Source organism: Amphiprion ocellaris, chromosome 2 (genome assembly GCF_022539595.1).
Source record: "Amphiprion ocellaris isolate individual 3 ecotype Okinawa chromosome 2, ASM2253959v1, whole genome shotgun sequence".
Taxonomy (NCBI): Eukaryota; Metazoa; Chordata; class Actinopteri; family Pomacentridae; genus Amphiprion; species Amphiprion ocellaris.
Genome location: NC_072767.1, coordinates 26,891,017 through 26,913,090, shown reverse-complemented (window position 1 = coordinate 26,913,090; position 22,074 = coordinate 26,891,017). Strand labels below are relative to the sequence as shown.

Sequence of the window (22,074 nt, the reverse complement as noted above, 5' to 3'; positions counted from 1 at the left end):
ATTTTGTAAGTAGCATCAAAACTTCACAAAAACTAAGTTGTCTAAGTAGAAAACATTATTTAACCATGGATGTAATTTAGACCAAATTAAAATGATATAGATTATTTTTCAGTGAATATACAGATTTGAATCCTTCTTGTTTCATTGTTGTCCAAACATATATTTTATGGTGCTGTGATCAGAGCTTCATCTGTACAGAGCAGCTTGGACACTTTGTTTGATTCTGATAGACAGGTTTTATTTCTCATCATAATGTAATCATCAAATATCAATAATGCCATATGCACTAAAAATCACTGGGTCAGAACTAGTCCAGTTTGATAATATATAGCATCAACACAAACACTTCAGCTGTGGTGTCAAAATAATGATGTTTCAGGAATAAATCTAATTACTAAACCAAATGAAAATAGCACTTAGAAAAGCAACATTTAAAATGTACTCGTCTACAACTACATTAATCACCTAGTATACTCAGTATCGACTAATCCAGGAGTTAGTTTTTAAGAAAAAAGCCTAAATTCCCTGATCACAGCTTCTTACATGTGACACCTGATTGATTAATCAAGAAAATAATCAACAGATTAATCGACTATGGAGATAATCGCTAGATGTAGCCCTACTAACGCTGAGTGAAACTAAATATTTTTCAGGCTGATTAATAACCCAACAATAAATAACACATCAGCAGCAGGTAAAGTAAATTCAGTGCTGCATCTTTGCCATATTTACCCAAACTTGGTCCATTTTTAACCCAGTGATTTTCAGTGTCTAGTCTCATTTACAAAAAAAAAATAACTCAAAAGTATAAATAATAATTTTAACAGGTAAAAAGAAACACAGTAATTGATGCGAAGCACCCAAACTGGACCCACTTGGAAATATTCAGTACAGTAGATGAAGAAGTGTGCAATAAATAAGTAAATTAATAAATAAACAAGCAGCAGCTATACAACTGTGAAAGCAGTAATTTCCAGACTATAGAGAAATCTGTTGATGGTATAACTGCAGCACCTCAGAACTCCTAGCTACTGCCTTTCTCATCCAAATGTCTTCACCCCCTGCTGGTTGGAGGATGCAAACTGTAATACATGGATTATTCATATTACAATATGTCAGTTATTAAAATAATTACTGATGCACAAAAAAACGTATTTCTATCACACATCCATTTTCTTCTGTTTAACATATTAATAAAGCCGAGTATATGAAGCAGCAGAAAATGTGTTCCACGTCACTAGTATTACTTGGGGATTTCTTGTCTATGATCATGAATCATGATCCAATGTGAATCTTCCATGTCAGCAATCTGTAAAGTAAAAATTCCATCACAATTTACTGACCATATTTCACAAAACACAGGTCCTGCAATAACATTAGTCTGGTGTGAATCAGCATCTCTGTGATTTGACGTTGCTTTTCTGTTTTAATTTGCAAGTTCTTTCTCAGTCCAGAATCGCAGAGTTGATGACAGTAAGTGAAGGTTCGGAGTATTTTTAGTGCAAATTCAGAACACTTACGTCATATTCAGAAAAAGCTAAAATCCATCAAGAGCAAAATCTCCGAAGATAATTAGGTGGACGACCCGTGGCAGCATGCAGCTGGGAGCATTTTTCTTTCTTTTAAGTGGCTCAACACTGAATTATATAGCTGCCTGCTAAAATCACAGATAATGTCAGTGATTTCAAGTAAAACACAGACTCTGCTTATTCTGTGTGAACTGAGCTTATGAATGATTTTTCAATCATTCTAAACTACAGAGGTTAAGTAGGAGATCTGAAGTTCTTCCTTATACTGGTGTCACTTCACATAATAAAACCTCTCAAATTACAAAATGGCAAACTTTTTCTGATCCTTCAGCAGGTAATTTCACAAAATACAGCCCATCTGCCGTAACCCGGATTTGAACCGGGGTTGCTGCGGCCACAACGCAGAGCACTAACCACTATACGATCACGGCAAGCTACAACGAGCTACAAATGCTAGTGTCCAAGGTCCTGGTGTGGTATCTATATCAGGACAACAGTTCAGTTACAGATCAGTAAGTTAATGAGTGAATTATAATTTACAGTTGTAGAAGCTTCGCATCAAAATAAATAAATCAACCATGGATGTTTAAAATCATAAATATAAATAACTGAAGTGAAAAGAAAACAAGAAACAGTTTGCAGAGATTTTCTGTGCCAGCAACATTTTTCCATGAATTCCTGCTGCAGCCTGGGACAAAAGTAAAACCTTTAAAAAGGAAATGAGTCTCTGTGACAGGAGTGATGCTGTCAAGATGAAGAGGAAAACCTTCGCTCTGTCCTCCTCTTCCTCACTGAAGCTCCTCCTCTTCCTCCGCTGCTATCTGACAGACTGAGAAACAACAAAGAAGCAACAATCACAAGTTGTTTTATGGGTTTCTGATATTTTTCCTTCTAATTTTGTAAGTATGTAATCAAGACAATTCACAGCTTCATAACTAAATTAACCAAGAATTAGTGTATTCCTGGTTCAAATACACCATTTCAGGTGACTACCTCATAAAGCTCATTCAGAGAATGCCAAGAGTGTGTAAAGCAGTAACTGAAGCAAAGGGTGGCTACTTTGAAGAATCTAATATATAAAACATGTTTTGACTTATTTCACACTTTTTTGTTTACTACATAATTCCATATGTGTTCATTCATAGTTTTGTTGAGTTCAGTGAGCATCTACAATGTAAATAGTCATGAAGATAAAGAAAAACCATTAAAAGAGGTGTGTCCAAATTTTTGACTGGTCGTGTGTTTTCCTGTGACACAGTTCTACCCAAGACAATTGCTTGTGAAAAATTTGGAAATAATGGATGTCAAATATTTTTTTTCATTTTTAAAAAAATATTTTTCAGACAAATTTCACAGCTCCTATTATTTAATGCGTCTTGTATCCTCCCTCCTGCAGCTGTAATTCTCTATTTTGATAATATGATACAGATCTTTACTCTGTACTGTCCTGTACAACTGATCCAATTATAGCAGCACTGATTAGGATAAATGAGTCTGATTTAATCTCCGTAGGAGAAACTTGTTGAATGTCCTTTAGTTTAAATAGAACAAGATATAAATTGTTTTCTCGTGATTTCAACATTTCTATATGAGAAATGACATTTCTTATGAGAAAAAAATAAGAACTGTCCGTGTCCAAGTCAAAAACAAACTATGAGGAAATAATCATTTAGCCTTTGTGTTTTTTACAACTTGTCAGCATGAGTAACTTACCGTCAATCTACACTGAGTTCCTCCTGATGTGCAGACAAACAACAGACACAACCAACAGTTAAAAACAAGAAACTTTCAAGGAAACATTTTAAAGTGGTAAAAGAACAAAAGTCATCTTTGGATATTCTGGCTCCAAAACAACCATCTGGTAAATAAACTTAGAAAACCAGAGTTTAATTTTGTAACTTCAATGCGTTCTGATACACAAACTGAGACCACAGCAGCCCTGCATGATTCGTGCTTACAGGTCTTTAACTGACAACCTTAACTGGGGGATTCAAACCAAAACGCTTAAATTGTCTCCTAAAGGCATCCCACAGGGATCAGTATCAGGTCTCCTGCTCTTCCTTTACCAGGGTACAGTCTGACAGGACAACAAACAAACAAAACCAAAAGTGATCCATTAGGTCTACATAGAGCAGCAGGTAAAAAGGAGCAGGGAGCATCACAAGCACCACTGAAGAAGAAAGCTATTTTACCTTCAAACACAACAGAAACATGACATGTCTACGAGGGTTCATGCTAATTCTCTCCACATCACATTCACTGTCTGGAGAATAGTACACTATTCTAACACCAAACAAGCCAACTTACCAAACTGGTTAACCCAGAAAAGGCTGGAACAGTAACACAGCAGCATTAGCAAAAGGTCAGAGTTTATTCCTGATCTCTACCTCAAACAGTTCACGAAGGGGGAGCTGCAGGAAACATAAGGTAATAAAATCTAAAGCTGTGTGGCAGGGAGGCCTCAATATTAGCAACATCTCAATAATACACAATTTCTTCTTCTTCTTCTTTCGATTTTTTAAACACAGCTTCATGACAATTTTAACCTCAACTAGCCAGCAGACACACAGCAGGTCATCTTCAATAAGTGATTACTTGTTCATCAATCTGATTCTATATTTGAAAGAGCAGAAACAGCTTCTTACTTTGATTCAATGTTTTTTATCAAATATTTTCAAACCCAAAACATTTTTAACTGAATCCAAATGAAGTGTTAATAAACCCATAACTCCAACCAGAGCATCAGCTGAGCAGCTAAAAACAACAGCTGAAACATTACAGGCGCCTAGGTCTTATTTAAAAAAATGTCCATAAATATTGACAAGAGCCCCCAAAATAATTTTTTAACAAAACATAAAAAAAAAATAAAAAATGAAAATTGAAACAAAAAAAATTACTAAATTTTTAAAAAACATTGATAAAGTGTTACAACAATGGAAAATAAATAAAAGATATTTAAAAATGTTCTAATACAAAAGTATAAAAATACAAAAAAATCAGCTATCTTGTATCTTATTTTTTCCACCCGATATTACACAAACTCACTGATCCTGAACATGGAGGTCCTAATTCTCAGCTCTGAGCTCAATGAGCTCCGGATATTAATCAGCTGTAAAAACTGTGTCAGCGGGACTCTGCTGATCAATTCTAAGATTCATCTGAGTTTAATGAATCCAGGAGCTGCTCCAAAATGAACCTGACAACCAAACTCTGCAGTCTGCAAACATGATGTCAGGCAAGTACACAGCTAACCTACTGATCCAGACTGAACAACAGAAGACATATATATTAAGAAAATAACTCAATAATCAGCTGATCTAACACAGAAACATCCTGCGGTCTGAAACTGATCTGAGAGTCCATCTGGGACTCCGACTGCAGAACTCATCCAGAACCATCAGACAGCAGCTCAGAACAAACCTTAGAAAAAGGAACATCTACACTGTTTGTCTCTACAAGGACACATAAGGAGGTCAAAGCCCACTTTATTACAACTTGGCTCTATTCCTAAGCTGCGTTAGTGTTCCAAGTTGTAATAAACTGGTTCAGGCATCTTTACTGGGACTGGTGTAAGGTGGGCAAATTGGGAAAAGGTAGAGCAAGTGCAGTTTCATACTCTTTGTTCTTCACTTGGCAGCGATGGAGCAACTTTAGCTGATGATGTTTCTCCTGATGAGCTTGGTAAACTTTTGGTCTCGGGTGGTGCTGGCGTCACCAGAGATTTATTCTTCACCAGAGTGGACAGAACTGAGGAGGAAGAAGCAGGAGGAGGATTAAACCTGGCATGAGGGCGCTCAGTAGTGATCTTGGGCTGGTCGTACCTTCTCTGGTGAGGTTCTCTGCAGCGCTCATGGCTTTCCCACTGATGTCGCTGACCATGTTGTCCACCGTGGCCTCATGGCGGAGGAAGATGGGCCGAACCACTTTGTTGTAGATGATCTGGGAGCCGTTCCAGGACATCGGGGCCATGCACCACAACAGAAAGAGACACTGGAACCACAGAGGACAGATGAATGTGGATTACTGCATTTACTGGACCGGAACTTGTTTTATTATAGTGCTTGTTAGCCTGGTTGATGTTGTAGAGGTAAAACATTCAGAACTCTATATAAAATCACATTTACTTCAGTGTTCAGGTCAAAACAAACAACTTACACCTTCTCTAAGCAACAGTTTCCTCCTGATTTCCACTACTGAACACTGAATGACTTATCAGGCGAGTTGCAGCCTTTAATTTGGGTTGACTTGAGCTACTCTTGGTTATGTTCATGCCAGTTTCATTAGCTTTACTTCTAAGCTCTTATCTTGGTCATTATTCCTGAGTGTGTTCTCACCTTAAAAGCGTAGTAAAACGGGAACCAGTAGAGGAAAATATCGGAGAAGAACTCGCCCAGACTGAAGACGCCGTACACCACCCAGTACGTCAGCCATTTTGTGTCGTCTTCTTTGTTCAGACTTTCGATGGCTTTGATTCTGCAGAGACCCAGAGTGTTTCAACAGAGCTGAAATGCATTGATTATGATGATGACATGATTATGTCTGCACCACTGAGCCTGATCCATTCAGACAGGATTAACTTTACAGGGGGAGGTGTAAAAATATTTTAAAATTCGGTTTGGGGGATCAAAACTCTGTCATTTCATGTGTACTAGCCTCACAATTCATATCAGGGGTTTTCTTGAAAAAAATTCATGTAAAAACTTCTATTAAGCTCATCGAACCTTGTAACATCCTAAAGCTCTTCTCCAAATTTTTTTTAGCGATAAATGTGTTAAGTTTGGTCCTGTGAGCCAAAGTTCATGTCTGTGTTTCCTTGTCAGCCCTACCAATTGGTTATTTTTTGCTGGAAATTCGCTTACAGTCTTCTGAAAATAATTAATTTGGTGTACCTTTTTGTAGTTTTAGTGAAATTGTCAACTATTAAATGAATCCCCAATTATTTTGATAACTGACTAATTAGTGTCAGAATGTTTTTAAATAAAATATAAGTGAAAAGTCTCTGATTTCATCTTCTTTTATGTGAATATTTTCTGGTTTCTTTCCTCCTCTGTGGCATTAAATTGAATATCTTTCAATTGTGGACACAACAAGACATTTGTCATCTCGGGCTTTAGGAAATACTGACACTTTTTACCATTTTCTGACATTTCATAGACTAAACAACTCATTGCTTAATTGAAAAAATGAGTGTGAACATGAACTACAATTACAAACAGATGAGAAAAACTTACGAATAATAAGCTGGATAGACAAAACCAATCAGGTTGCAGACCAGGGAGGCACCATATCCGTACACCAGGTAGAGTCCAGTCAGTGAGACGGCACCTGGACGAGGACACACAGGAGACAAACATCATGTCCACTCTGATGTAGGTTTAACAATAAAGCTATTTTTAATGTAGTTTGTTTGTTTTTAGCAGTGATGGAAGAAGCGCAGAGATCTTTTACTGAAGTTCAAGTATGTAAGTATAATCAGAAAAATGTACTGAAAAAAATGAAAAGTAAAAGTACTCTGTGAGTTTGACAAATCTTTTTCATGGCAGCATTTTACTGTTGTAGATGTTTAAACAGCTGCAAGAAAACATTACATGTTTAGTATTTCGACAGGTTGACATTTAATGTTATTAATTTTAATCCACCAATCATTTTACTTTAATTTGCTGCTCAGTGGTTTAAATTTTTTTTTTTTTTTTTTTAATCTTGCTTTCTTAAATCTTCTTTGTGTGCAGAAATGTGAATTTGTAAAGCTGCTAAATGTGGTTTAGTAAAAGCACCATAAAATGGAAATACTCAAGTGCCTCATATCTGTAAGTACCGACTTTGAGGGAATTGTGTGCTAAAGTTTACTTAAAAGTAGTAGTACAGATATATGAATATACAGCAATTAAACATAGTCACCAGCTTGTTTGCAGACTTATGAACTCCCTGGTTAGCAGTGAATTTAGCTTAATAAATTACAGTTTTAAGGCCTGGATTAAACAAAAACACAAAGCAGAACCATGTAACAACAAGGCTTTGGCTGTCAGAGTGAAAGCAGTTCATCATATCAGAAATTTCCACAAAAATGACAAAAAAACGTGACCTCATGACATATTAGGACCAGTGAGAGCAGATCAATGACCTGCTCAAACTGCAGCTAACCAACGCCTGTAAGCCGCCAGAAGTCCAAGCCATCTTATGGTGAGATTCAACTTAAAATGGGCCTTTTTCTCAGTCATCACTAAGGTAAATATTCTTGACCTCAAACTGCACAGCAATCAACAACCAACTAGATAAATGTTCATTTTGATTCTCATCCCAACTAGTTCGTGGCAAAAATCAGGCCAAAAGAACAGGTTATTAACACAAACAGGAAATTTCACATGTAAAGGACTGTAGTTTTGAAATATGAGCACTTCATTTGGCTGATACACTGTAAAACATAGTAATCCACAGGATGAGGACTGTGGGTTTTGGCCCCTCTCGCTCACACTGGAAGAAAGGATCTCCCATAATGTCCAGAAAAAACAGGAGAAATTATTACGACAAATCAGTCCTGATTCAATGTCCATATGAGCTACTGACTGTTGTTTGAGGACAGACTTAATAAACTGAAGAATTTTTTTAATCTCTACAGTCAGTCCAGCTTTAGAGGGTCAAAAAATATGGCAAATCACATCTGGGCAGATTTAAAGACAAATGATGAGTTTACTGACAGTTTGCAGTTGACAGACAGACAAGAAGCAACGTATAAATGTATGTGTCCTACCTCTGATCAGCTTATGTTGCTGTTCACTCATGAGGCCGCTCTGCTCTGCTGTCTATCTCTGTGGATAATCTGCTTTAACGTCACTGCACACAGTTGGAGGCAGCGAGCGCCAGGCACCACACTGACATCATGTCCTGCTCACTGAGATACTGATACACTGAACCGGCATCACTGCACTCACACTACACCGCTGCTCACTGCATGTTCACGAGGACTGCAGTGTCACAGTGAGACTTACTAAAACCAGTCCCCTGACAATCTGAACTAGTCCTCTGAAAAACTTGAAACTTGTCCTGAACTAGTTGTCCAGAGAACAGAGATTTGTCCAAACCAGTCCACTTCAGACTTGAGACCTGACTTGAACTAGTCCTCTGAAGACTAGATGGTTAACCTGAACTGGTCCCTGTAAGACTGGAAACCTGCTGTCACCTAGTCCTCTGAGGATCTGAACTAGTATGCTGAAGACTAGAGACTTAACATGAACTAGTCCTCTGAAGATTTGAGACTTACCCTGAACTAGTCCTGTGGTCCAGTTTAATGCACTTTAAACCCTTTGACGCATTTCTACCTGTTGCACCATCTGGGTGTAGTGCTACATCTGACACTCAGTCTTACCCCTGGTGAGAGGTAGGTGTATGGTGAAAAGCCTTGACTAGTTTCCAAGGTGAAAGGATGAAATACCAAACTTCTGAATACACGTAGAGAGAGAACGTATTGAGAAAGTTAATTTCAGTAGTGATCCACCGTTTGAATTAACTGGTAAATTATCCCTGAAGCTGCAACTTGTTGAAAGATAGAAATGCAGCGCTTTCTCTTCCATGTTACACCAATGGATGTTTCCTGATATGATAAATGCAAGCTGAGGTACAGCAAGCCGGCAAACTCAAAAGTTTCTCTGCCTCACCACAGCCTGTTTCAGACACAGACTTTATTCCGTTAATCTGAAAATAACTGAACGTGTCAGCTTCACTTCTAAACGAGCACTCTGCTTACTTTTCTGTAAAAGTCACAACAGCAATTTTACTACTTCAGGCCTAGTAACAATTCTGTATCACTTTCAACATGGCACAAGTCTAAACTGCACCCAGTCATATTAACAAATAGACTTGCACAAATAACGGTACTTCAAATTGTGTGAAGTGACTAATATGAGGCTTTTTTTTTCATTTCAGCATCAATATTTGCCCAAACACATCATAGAGAGTCTTTTCTCTGAGTCCATTAAATGCCTGCAGCATCAGAGAGCAGCAGAATCCCCATGAGCATATTCAAAGCAAGAGACCTGCACGTATTTGTGCACGTGGCACAACACATGTAATTTCACTACTTATAATTATAAATTATCCCCGATATGAAGACAGTCAGAATTGGTCTGGGCTAGAATCACACTGTGTTTTTGTTCACATCATACAGGTGAGCTGTCACACACAATAATGGAAGAGTGCCATCACTTGATTCATGAAGCTAGCTGTTACATATTTCACGTCTGAAAAGGCCTCAATATGTTTCTTGATCTATCCCACAAGAAGCCATCAAGGACACACCTCGCAAAGACTTTGCATACTTGGCATTCATACATATCCAGGCACTATCTAGAAACAAATAACTTCTTGTAAATAGGAGAGGATTTATCTCCATTAATGTTCAGGTTGTGTATGATGCAGAAAAAATCTATTGTTGTGATGGTGTGGGTCTTCCCATGTCACATACATCTTGAAGGAGAGTATCCTGGTAAGAAGGATTGTCTGAGGAGGGACAGTGCTAACCCACACAAATCAACTCACACCAAACCCAAACAAGTTCAGTGACCAGCTTTTTACTAAACCTGCAACAACATGTTTGTCCAAAGACCGCTGCTACCTATAATCATTATTTTTATTCACCATACTGAACATATTGGTGTTCCACTGTCCACGGAAAAAAATATAAACACAGTCATAAAGGTTTCCCTATACAGAAAAGCTTTGCTTTATCAGTAATTACACCAATGCCAAACTCTGAAACTTTCACACAAGGTTCAGATTTGGTATTTACTGAGTAAATATGCAAAACAGTGTTGCATTTCATTTCAAACTAATGTGCTGCAGATGCTGAATTTGGTGCAGTTATGAGGCTCTCCTGCCAGCAGCAGAAATGGTTTTGGTTGAATAAAAGCATCTTACTTGAAATGGAACCACTTTAACCTATGAATCAAAGTACACAGCTAGTCATTTAATCTAATCATCAAAAAGTAATGAACAAATAGATCCAATAAATGAATAAACATTTATAAAACTTGGGAGTTTAGTAGGTAAATAATAAACTACAGACTCTTTCCTTTTGGCTTGTTGGCAATAGTTTGTAAGTTTAAACATTAGTATTTGGTTTTCCATACCATGTGAAAATATTATTTCTAGATTGTTTAGACAGAACAGCTTCTTAGAGATGAAACCAAGGCATCTCCTCTGAAGGACCTGTAGATATGGTTGTATTTCGTAAGTTGACCAAGAAGCACAAGTTAATACAAGACCTGAAAGGACCAGAGATCTCTATTTTGAACTCTTGTTGCATAACAGACACATATCATGTTACTATAAACAGCAGTCAACCTGTAACTCTGAACACGCAAGCATTTTGTTCGACTGAAAATGACCAAACAAATAAGAAACTGATGAAGATTAACAAATTAATAACATATAAATAACCGCTGCACGGTACTGAGGATAAGGTTCAGAGTGGCTGGTCTGTACCAGGTATCACTGGACCAGTCAAGTCAGTCAGCCCAGAGTAGGCCGCTGGGATTTTATTGCTTAGGTGAAGGTAGCGGGGGTGACACCACCTTCCCCAAAGCATGCTTTTAGACCATGAAGTCCATTTCGCTAAAGGGCTACCACTGGTCCCCACCGGCCTCACACCACAGGAAGTTGTGATGAGAAGCTCAGGTGGCTGCGCACAAGCACGTCCTGGGAAATCTGTTGGGAAGTGCAGAAGAGTTTCGAAGGAGGAAGGAGCTCCATCAAGGGATATTATAGGCTGTTTATGAGCCAAGGAGGAAGCAGGTTTGGCTTTCTCTCCACAACCAAACTTTATGTTTTTGTTGTGTTATTTCATAGCAGTTTACACCTGATGATGCATTTGATTCCAATAAACTAGTGTCTTATGCTAGTGATGAAGTGTCTTTCACAGATACATATTGCCGTCAATTTATCACCCAGGTCTTGTAGAAACCCTGTTCCAGGACGTATCAAATAAAACGTCCAGGAAGTACTGAACATAGGTGTCTGCTAAAGACAAAGACATGTCCTGTTAGAGCTTTGACACTGAACCAGACAGGAAACGTACCACAAAACCAAAACTAAGAGCTCAAAAAAGCTAAAACTCTGCAGAGCTGCAAATATTTACAGTTTTCTGAGCTCAACACAATAAATGACATCTTTTGCATTAAATAAAAGTCCTCTGATGCTTGTTAATCAATGAAGACTTATCAGAGCAGAAATGAATTGTGGCCAAATCGAGGCCAAACATTTCCAGCTTACTGTTTACAGACAGCAGCTGTTCACAGGAGGATTACCTGAATCCTCTTCAGTCACCCAATAGCATGCAACAGGCAGGTACAACCAACTAAATTTAAACAGAGCGACAGCAGAATGATCCAGAAGGTGTTTGACATCAACCGAGCAGATTGAACAACAGGAGCTCAAAGCTCACATACCAGCAGCGATGATCTTCTTCTTTATCCCAGTTTTCTCCTCCAACTTCGCCAGAAAATCTGTCACCACATTCTTCTCATTCAGAAAGTTTTCAGCTTTGACTTTGATGGAGTTGAAAACATCCAGCAGGCCCATGGTCCTCAATCTGGTCCTCAGACAGCGGAGAAGTCGGAGGAGGGCAACCTGCAGTGGAAAAGAAAACACAGCAGAGTGTAATCCTCCCACAGTACCAATCTGCTTTAATGAGGAGGAGGAGCAGCACAGGAGGAGGAGCTCTAACAGTCAATAAACTGACAGATTCATTCTTTGAAAGTTCTTTTGATGAACATTTTCATTCTTAAAAGCATGTATTAGCATACAGAAACTACAGAGTATTATCATAAATGTGTTATTTTTTTCTCTGCTGATGTCTGTAGTGTACAAGACACACTGAACAAATATCTGACACAGCAAAAATGGGCCACGGTTTTTAAGAGTTTGAAATGGAAACACACATCACAAACAGGGTTAAGACTCTGCATCCGAAACCACCTCCTAACGCGCTCATTTACTGCTTTCTATAAAACAGACACGCAGTTCAATGTAAAATGGATCAGAATCAGTTAATTTGACTAATTAATGATGAAAAATATTTGTAAGCGATCTTTTGTTCTACAATGAAAACTAAAATTATACATCAAATTTAAATGAAAACTATGAAAAAATGTATTGCACTAAATATAAACCATTTAATAGGACAGATTAATTAAATAATTACTGTTTGAATGTAAAGTGTTACTAAGCATCCACATCTGTGGACTCACGCACTGCAGCTCCTGATCAGTACAAGTTTCCTCCTTTTGTTCAGCAGATTCATCAGTTTGACCTGATGTTATGTGTCTGATAGTAAGAAACTAATTTATGAACTAAATTCAGTGAGAATAACACAAGAAATCATCTGAGAAAAACAGCTGATAGAACGTTATTGGGTAATATAGGTGTGACAGTAATGTTACCTTCAGTCAGGTATCCCTATGTTGAGATGATAATGAATCAGTTAAAGGATTAAAAGGAAAAGCACTCAGCACGCTGTACTCCACCAAGGCTGTTCATTCCCCCATATGGCATTTTCAGAAATGCAGCATTTTTTAGTTAGAAATGCAGCATTTGTTAATTAGTTATTGATGATGAGAAATCACAGCACAATAGAATGTGGCCATTTAATATAGATGCACCCAAAAACAAAAGACCTTGCGCTGAGCACAGGCATGTGTTAAACATGTATATGATATGCACGGATACCGAATCACGTGACCTAAATATGTAGCAGGTGACAGGAATTGATGGACTTGGAAACAGCCCCACAATTTAATCTCAAACTTTTCCTTGTATCATTTCCGACGGATAAGTTCTGATAAGTCCACAGCAGTGGATTTGTGGTAGGATCGCAATGATGTGATCATCAGCAGGCAGCTGACAGTGTTCACTTGTTGTCATAGTTAGTGATGTCGTGCCGCTATGTTGCAATGATACAGAAATCTTTAACAAATCCATGGATCCAGACAATAAGCCGCATCACTGCCATAATCTAGTCACTTGATCCTTGTGTCATTCTGACCTTCCCTGAAAATTTCAACCAAATCCGTTTGTCTGTTTTTGAGTAATGTAGCACAGACAGAATAACAGATGGACAAACATACGCCGATCGTTACATAACTCCGTCACAGAGTAATGATAGCATTCCATCTGAAAAATATTAGACAGGAAACGGGACTAAATACCACTGCTAGGTGAGCCGCACAGACTTAGAGAGACTGGCTTAGAGTTTGGTCGTAATAACTGGATTTACTGACAGAAAACAGACTAAGATGTCAAAAAATAATCCATCCATCCATCCATTATCTATACACCGCTTAATCCTCATTAGGGTCGCGGGGGGGGGGGCTGGAGCCTATCCCAGCTGACTCAGGCGAAGGCAGGGGACACCCTAGACAGGTCGCCAGTCTGTCGCAGGGCCACATACAAAGACAAACAAGCACTCTCACATTCACACCTACGGGCAATTTAGAGTAATCAATTAACCTCAGCATATTTTTGGACTGTGGGAGGAAGCCGGAGTACCCGGAGAAAACCCACGCATGCACAGGGAGAACATGCAAACTCCATGCAGAAAGATCCCGGGAAAGCCGGGACGGGAACCAGGGATCTTCTCGCTGCAAGGCGAAAGTGCTAACCACTACACCACTGTGCAGCCCCAAAAAATAATCTAATCATTTAAATCTGAAATTAGCAACAGGTGTCACAGTTGAGAACTTCTTTGTTTGTACTGTGGCTTAAGTGAATTCTGCAGTCTTGATGGGGTGCTAACAGGCCTTTGTGTTGCTGTGTAAACATGCAGCTGAAGCAGATGCGATAAGGTTTGACAGTGACCGCAGGAGCAGAGGAGGGGTTGAAGAATGAGCCTCTGAGCAGGAATGCATCCTGCAGGCTGACACACGTCTTCCTGCAGTCATGTCAGCAGGTAACAAACCTCCACCAGTCTGACAGAAAAACAGAGGACATGAGAGGATACCGAGCAATCAAGTATATTTTATTCATCTTCTGCTATTTCTTCTGGGTGAGTCTCTGTGTTTGAACAGTCTCAGGATCAAATGTGAAGCTTCACGTATTAATTTACTTTACTAAACCTGTCACACAATAGTGATTTCAACAACTTTCCACAGGAAGAGGATGGTCTGAACTGAAAACATCTAAAATATGAAGTTTCGCTGTGACAAAGTTACATTTTTTCTCATTTCAGAAAAAGTGCTGCAATAATTTCAGTAAAAATGTAACTCAGACCTAACAGATTTTCACAGAAACACATCTAAAATAATTACACTGGTAGAGATGTTCTACAATGTATGGACAAAAGTATGTGGGAACTAAGTATATAGTTGGTTTCCTCCTGGTTTGGTCTCAACTCTTCAACTGTGATCAAAGAGAAATCCATTTCCATGTGCAATGATATTTTTAAGGAAGGAAAAAACAAAGGAACAACTCTTTCTACAGGTGCAAATTTTAGGCCATTTTCCTAACTGATAGTAGGCCATGTTGCCAATCAATGAGTAATTAATGGTTTTTTTTAAAAATTACATACAGTGGACGTTTTTCCATATGATGATTTAACCACTGACCTTAATGTTCACTGTAAAATAAGCTGGGTTTCACTTTAAGGAACAGACAGAGTAAATACCAGCTAACTGGATAATAAATAAAATAGTGATAAATAATGATTTCATTTAAAATTGCTATTTAATGATCAGCCTGAAAAAATCAAAAGTATTAAATACTTTCTTCAGGGATGAATAAAGTAGATCTTATCTTAATACAACAAACAAGCTGTGGTGTTTTACAGCAAATAACTTGTTCACTGTAGGAAATGGTTGTTTCAGGAATTTGGTGAGTATTTGCTGTATTTGCTGTATTTGCACTCAGAGCAAAGTGTCACCGATACATTTCTGCCAGTTAGAACCTGAGCTCCAGAGTTTCAAACAGGGTTCCTCCACATTTTCCAAACTTTTCCAGTATCAAATCTCCAAACTTTGCTGTAGATGTAGAGCACATTTGACATCTGAGGCCAAAAAGGTGTTTATCATGTTAACAAATGGTTTGTGATGACATCTTGTAAGTGTTATTCTAGTGATGATCAGAGTTACAGGATTTAAACTTGGCTATTTATATTAAGGTAATTTTGAATTTTAAAATAAACTAAAATCTTTGTTTCTCTGTGATTCTGCAGGTTGTGAGTGCCATCCTTATAGCAGTGGGAACCTACGCCAAGATCGCAAAAGAGAAAGGTACATCAGCATGGTTCATTAGCCCCTGAATTTTATCTTTTGACAAACTCGTTTTCGCCACATTTTTGTTATTTCAGTCTTCTTTGTTTACATTCTTACCTTGTCGATCATCTCCACCTCTTTCTTGTGTACCATGGTTACACAGAAGCCTGCAGTAACACAAAAGACTGACTATAATCAGTAATTCCTCAGTAACACTATAAATTCTGAACCTCTCTGTCGTACAAGTTCACATAGCATTAGTATGAGCATTGGTACAGCTGATCCTTCAGGAACTAAAGCAAGTCCCAATACCATAAATCACGACATTTCAGAGTGAAGACTTGGTTTAGCGTCAGAGTCAGTCTCCAACAAATTATTGTACAGTCAAGCCATAAGTATTTGGACAGTGACAGAATTTTGGTATTTTTTCCCCCTAATTCTATCTCCTTACACCAGCACAATAAATATGAAATGTAAGAAATTAAGAAGAGGTTTGACTAAAATATTGCATTAACCATTCAGATATTACAGATATTTTCCACATCATTCTCCTATTTTCATAAGCTCAAAATTAATCAGTTTCATATCCATCTGTGCCCTATTTTATCATTATTTCAGGACAAATTAAGGAGACCAACAGTGCAGAGTTGACTCCAAGTGTTGAATTTGTATTTGGTAGTTGTAATCGCTGTCTATCCAGCAATACAACATGACCTGAAGTGATGGAAACACAACTGTGTGCCTGCTGGGTTATAAAAACAAAAATCTGATGATCACATTCCTGCAAAATGAGCCACCAAAAGTTTCTCTGACATGTTTGAACTTTTACTCACGGTTGCTCATGGTGGTTAGAATTCAGCTGAAGGTTTGTCAGTCTTTGTGAGAACAAAAGTTTCTTTTAGATCTGTCAGGGACAGGACATTTAATTAGTCTCAAAACCAATGCACATAGAAACCAGGTCAGGACAAGGTGCTACAAGGAGTCATCAGTCACTTTTGAAGTTTATTTTGTATTATTACTCAGAATATGCAAGTAACTTAAAGTATTTAGATTGTATGTAGATAATTAACAAAAAAGTACAATATTTGTAGTGGAGTAGAGGCATAAAGTAGCAGAAAATGGAAATACGCCATTACAAAATTGTGTTTAAGTATGTACCTAGTGCTTAGTTTTTATATGCAGGGGTCTAAATACACACCATAACAGACCTTTAAAGGGCTGTCTGAGAGTTAGACTTGGTTTTAGGAAATGCATCATGTCAACCAGGGTCCTCATTGCAACAGAGGTATATAAATGTGTTTGTGTGTGTTTAGATGTAGTCGATACCTTAATGGTGGATCCAGCTCTGCTGTTGATCATCGTCGGCTCCGTAATGTTCCTCATCACCTTCCTGGGCTGTTTTGGTGCGCTCCGAAATGCCACCTGCCTGCTGAAGACGGTATGACATTAGTCTGATGCAGACTATTCCCACTGCCTGATCTATGTTGGCATAGAACTGCTCTGTTCATCAGGTTCATCTGTTGTAACAAACTTCTTGTTTGTTCTGGCAGTTTCTGGCCATCTTGGTGATCATCTTCCTCCTGCAGATCGCAGCTGGAGTCGTGGGATACCTCTTCACTGACATGGTAACATCACACTGCATTCACAGAATTATATCAAACTGAAGTACCAAACAAAAAACAAACCTGATGCTGCTGTTGTTCAGGTGATGGAGAGAACAGAGAAGCTAATGATGAAGGCCATCGTCCGCTACAGGGAGGACTGGGACCTGGAGAACGCTATTGACTTCATCCAGAAGAAGGTTCTGAGATTTTCAAATACACACATTTCAATACACATAGTATAATAAACAGTGGTACGGTGACTGTGCTGTGGCTGTGTTTGTTGTGCTTGCAGTTCCAGTGCTGTGGAGTCGAGAGCTACAAGGACTGGTCCCAGAACATGTACTTTGAGTGTTCAGACACCAACCCTAGCCTAGAGGCCTGTGGGGTTCCCTTCTCCTGCTGCATTCATTTTCAGAACCAGGTCGGAACCAGTCTGTTAAGTCTTTCTCAACTGCAGAAAGTTTACAACCTATAATCTGATGTTTAACCCACTGAACCCCAAAACTGGCTAGCAAGTTTCAAAGGCATGGCATCTTTTTTTAAAATCCCCAAAGTGACACCATTTATCAACAAAAACAATAATCAGCTTTTTCCATTTTCAACGGTCTTTGAAAGCATTAGGAATGCCGTACAAGTCCACCGCACAACTACACCAAATCTATGCTTAACACAGTCACAATCACTGTATTTTCCGTCTTCTTTTATAAATTTGCCAAAAAACTGTCAAAAACTAAAATTTTGCAACCATGAAGCCATAGGTGGCTCAGATGCAACCAACAGTCATGAAATGAAAATGATGCCAGGGCTGTAATGCAGAATACGTTCAAACGGTGCAGGTTGTCAAGTCTTCATTTTTTTCAGTATTGATAATGCCTGTGTGACCTTGCTAGACATGTTGATTCCAGATAGTTTTAATGATTTATGGCATCTTGACTGTGTCTTACGACACAAAAGATACTTTTTAGTTCCTTCTACTTACACATGGTTGCACCGTTTCCATTAAAGCGCAGGACTTCATATTGCAATGAAAAATGAGCCATCAGTGAGGAATATGTGACGGCAGCAAAACACGCACAGAAACTGACTGGAGTTCAGATGGCTAAGTAACAGAACTTCGCTGACAATGTTACTTTAAGTGTTAAGTTTAATCAAAATGTACTATGATACTATAGCTAAAAATACTCTAAAAATTCTAATAAAAATGTTACCGCAAGCAACTCAAAGAATCTGAATCAGACTGATACAGATAGCACCAAACCCTGACAGTGTTACCATGTGCGTGTTCTTTCTTCCTGCAGACTGTGCTCAACACCATGTGTGGTTATGGGATGCAGCAGCAGGAGGAGTCTTTGGCCCGTCACGACATCTTCACCACTGGCTGCCTGGAGAAGATCGTGTCGTGGGCCAAGAACAACCTGCTGCTGGTGGCTGGCCTGACTGGCGGACTGCTGCTGCTCGAGGTAACACCAGCTCCAAAGTCTCAAGTCATCAGGTTGATTACAGTGTGCAATTCTGTTAACATTTTCCCTGGTAGGTCTGCATGATATCTCTGGCTGCTGCTCAGATCTCCTGGATAAACAAAGTCCTACGACGACAGAAAGAAAATGCAGCTGGTATGAGATCGGTGAGGAAGGACAGTTTCTGGTATCCTGCTTTTGCAGACTTTGATGATGAGTAGAATCTGCTGCTGAGAGGTCTAAAGAAGATCAGAAAATGTCTGACAAATCTGAATGTTTATAAAATAGAGTGACACTGTGAATTTATAGGTTTAGATCTGGATCTGATGCTCGTAGTGTCGGTGAACAAGTTGATGTCTTGCCCTAGGAGGAGGTTGAACTGCTACCTCAAGTAAAACCCTCGCTACATCATATTTCTTCTTTTATATAAATAAGTGAGTGAATCTAAAAGTCTGTTCCATCATTACCACAAGGCCCTAATCCATCTTTCTGCTGCACACTGCTTATCCAATATTTAGAATTTGCAATTTGTCGTACTGCGCTTCAATTATTGCTAATTTTAAACAGATTTTAAATTCAGATTTGAGTTTATTCTGTTGCCAATAGGACACGTTCTTGTTCTGTCTGTTGGGAATGGTGGCTATACATTTCAGATAAGAATCCATAGAAGAACTGAGCCCCATTTGTGTAGTTTAACAGCAGCAAAAATGTTGTCCTTGTTAGTCCAGGCAATATTATTTACTGGATCTCTACAGGGCAAGTCAGCCTGTATTTGTCATAAAAGCACCTGATACCATATCCAGTTATATGCCATTTCATGGCTGCAATTTTTTTTTCAGCAGTAACATCAACCTTCTGGTGATACCATATGGTAAAGCACATCATTAAATTTATGCAAGTAACCATTTATCAAAATTTGGAAACGCCCTTCCCTACTTAATGTTAAAAATGTGTATTTCTACATTGCGTATGCACATGGAAATAAAGGTTCATATTGTTATCCTTCCTCTTAGTCCTTTGAAACTTTGTGCAGAATTTTCAAAAAGTGGTTTATATTGTGTTAGGGTTAGGTAGGCTTTACATACACACATATATGAGAGTTTTATACACACACACACACACACACACACACACACACACACACACACACACACACACACACACACACACACACACACACACACACACACACACACACACACACACACACACACACACACACACACACACACACACACACACACACATATATTATTAGCCGATTATTGATATATTATATGTTCTACTAATGGAAAACAATAACTAAGACTGCTTTAAGACATGGACTTTAGTGGTCAATGAAAGTGACAGAACAGAAAAATGAAGAACAAAAGACAAAACTGCAGGAGACAAGCGCTATGTGACGCACTAATACCATCACTTCTATTTTCACTGTACATACTCAGTATCAGCCAGAGGAAATTAACTCATGACAAGAATCAGTACACTATTATCTGTCAAAGATATGCTTGAGCATGAGAAAGTACATGAAAAGCATCTCATCTGCAGCAGAAAAGTAAAGAAAATGGAGAGAACAGACCTTTTTTTCTACCTGGCAGGAAAGTTAGGAAGGACATGGCAGAAAGGCAGACACACCTGAGAGTAATGATCCATCACATGCTGTAAATCTATAACACAATAAATAATGAACTGAATCTTAGAAAAATTAACATGTAATATCTGAGAAAAATCAGGATTAGATATTTTCCCCAAATCGTTCAGCCCAATCCCAGACCTTCAGAATTCAAATATTTCTATCTTTGTTGTGCTGATGACCTCTGCAGGCTGCAGTGAAAATTACACTGCACACCTTAGCTCAGATACTGATGACCACATCATCATGAAGCCTGATCTTAACATTTAAAGCCCTTCATCGCCTGGCTACAGTAATAAAATTCACACTGTTTAAATTTAACTGAAATTACTATCATTTAATTTAATTACTTAAATTGTTATATCCAATTACTGCTAAACTTTAACTGTTATTTTGCATGAAGCAAAGCGACCCTGTGCCCTGACGGGTTTCCCATAGCGTCCTTGAGGAGAGAAATTCCCTGCATGCAAAGTCAGGAGACCCCTCAGCAAACCTGGTTAATCCCTGTTGTTCCTTGTTCACTCATTAAGTCTTCATTGTGACTTTAATCTGTAGTGGATTAGCTGCAGAAGAACCCGTGAGCACCTGTGGCTGCGTGTCGTCGCTTGGATTCGGTCTCGTGCGGCCTCACGCTCGCCTGATGAGATTAATGACTGCAGTGCTCAGAGGGGGTAAAAATAGTTGGAGCAGTGACGACGTCCTTTCACTGTCCAACCTCAACTGTTATTATCTTAATGTTCCCTCTGCAGTTTTCTATTTCATTCTTATTTTACAGTGGATCAGGCCCCTTACACTCAACGTTTTAGCTGAATGATGTGTGTCGGGCACTAGAGGGCTGCATAATAATAAAGATTTACTTGATACATCATATCAGGTTGCAAATGCATTTTGGTTTGATTTTACACTTACTGTTTACACCGCTAAAGATAAAAACAGAGCATTTTCATATATTCATTTAATATTATTTCATGTATACCAATTTGATGATGTGTACTGAGAGATACTTCCTTTATATTCATCACTGTATCTGACTACTTCAACTTTTTTATCCATTGTTTTGCTTCAACAATTACCTCACCATTACTTTTTGCATTACAGTTAATGTAGCTATATATAATAAACATTTTTAATTTATTAGTTAACTATCCATTACTCTTAATGCATTAACTACTCAAATAATGTACTTTCAGCTATTTATTACTTAAAAATAACCATTTGGTATTCACTAGTTTTAGTTAACCTTTAAATAGTTAAATTTATCCTTACAATTATTGTAGTTATCAGGATGTAGGTGTTCACCACTTACCTAGTACAGTTACTTGAACCCTTTACTTAAACCGTACTTTAACTGTTACTTGTTATCAGGGTTTCAATTAGGATTTCTCCATTAAAACTGGGGCTCACAGGTAAGCACAGGTACTTTAAACAGACTCAAATGAAGTGTCTGCAGTAGATAACAGAGTGAGTATGAATAGCTGGATATTCATTATTGGGCCCACTATCTGTTGCTTAAGTTAATAAAATCTCTGTTGTTGATTTTATTGTGATTAAACAGCAAAAGTGAAAACTTGCCTCAAAAATTTGCATTTTACAAGAATTAAACACTGAATCGCT

At 38.3% G+C, this 22,074-nt stretch overlaps 2 protein-coding genes across 4 annotated transcripts; one reads left to right on the top strand and one right to left on the bottom strand.

Moving 5' to 3' along the window:
- Nucleotides 1-212: 212 nt before the first annotated feature.
- reep6 (receptor accessory protein 6) lies at nucleotides 213-16,672 on the bottom strand. Of its 3 annotated transcripts, XM_035944946.2 has the most exons (10): nucleotides 16,600-16,672; nucleotides 15,884-15,933; nucleotides 11,969-12,149; nucleotides 6,761-6,854; nucleotides 5,864-6,002; nucleotides 5,351-5,519; nucleotides 5,146-5,276; nucleotides 3,837-3,859; nucleotides 3,243-3,265; nucleotides 213-2,358 (listed from the first exon to the last, which is right to left on the bottom strand). In XM_035944946.2, the coding sequence occupies exons 1-8, from the start codon at nucleotides 16,607-16,609 to the stop codon at nucleotides 3,845-3,847; spliced, it is 789 nt and encodes a 262-aa protein (XP_035800839.1). In that variant the 5' UTR covers nucleotides 16,610-16,672; the 3' UTR covers nucleotides 213-2,358; nucleotides 3,243-3,265; nucleotides 3,837-3,844. The 3 variants fall into 3 exon arrangements, with proteins under 3 accessions (XP_035800839.1, XP_035800837.1, XP_035800840.1); XM_035944944.2 differs by lacking the exon at nucleotides 3,837-3,859; XM_035944947.2 differs by lacking the exons at nucleotides 3,243-3,265; nucleotides 3,837-3,859.
- Nucleotides 14,418-19,832, top strand: zgc:113223 (uncharacterized protein LOC541424 homolog). Its single transcript, XM_023263267.3, has 8 exons — nucleotides 14,418-14,562; nucleotides 15,727-15,784; nucleotides 17,080-17,204; nucleotides 17,317-17,391; nucleotides 17,472-17,567; nucleotides 17,663-17,791; nucleotides 18,669-18,830; nucleotides 18,905-19,832. Exons 1-8 carry the CDS (start codon nucleotides 14,506-14,508, stop codon nucleotides 19,046-19,048), a joined length of 846 nt encoding a protein of 281 aa, XP_023119035.1. The 5' UTR covers nucleotides 14,418-14,505; the 3' UTR covers nucleotides 19,049-19,832.
- The last annotated feature ends 2,242 nt before the right edge of the window (nucleotides 19,833-22,074 follow it).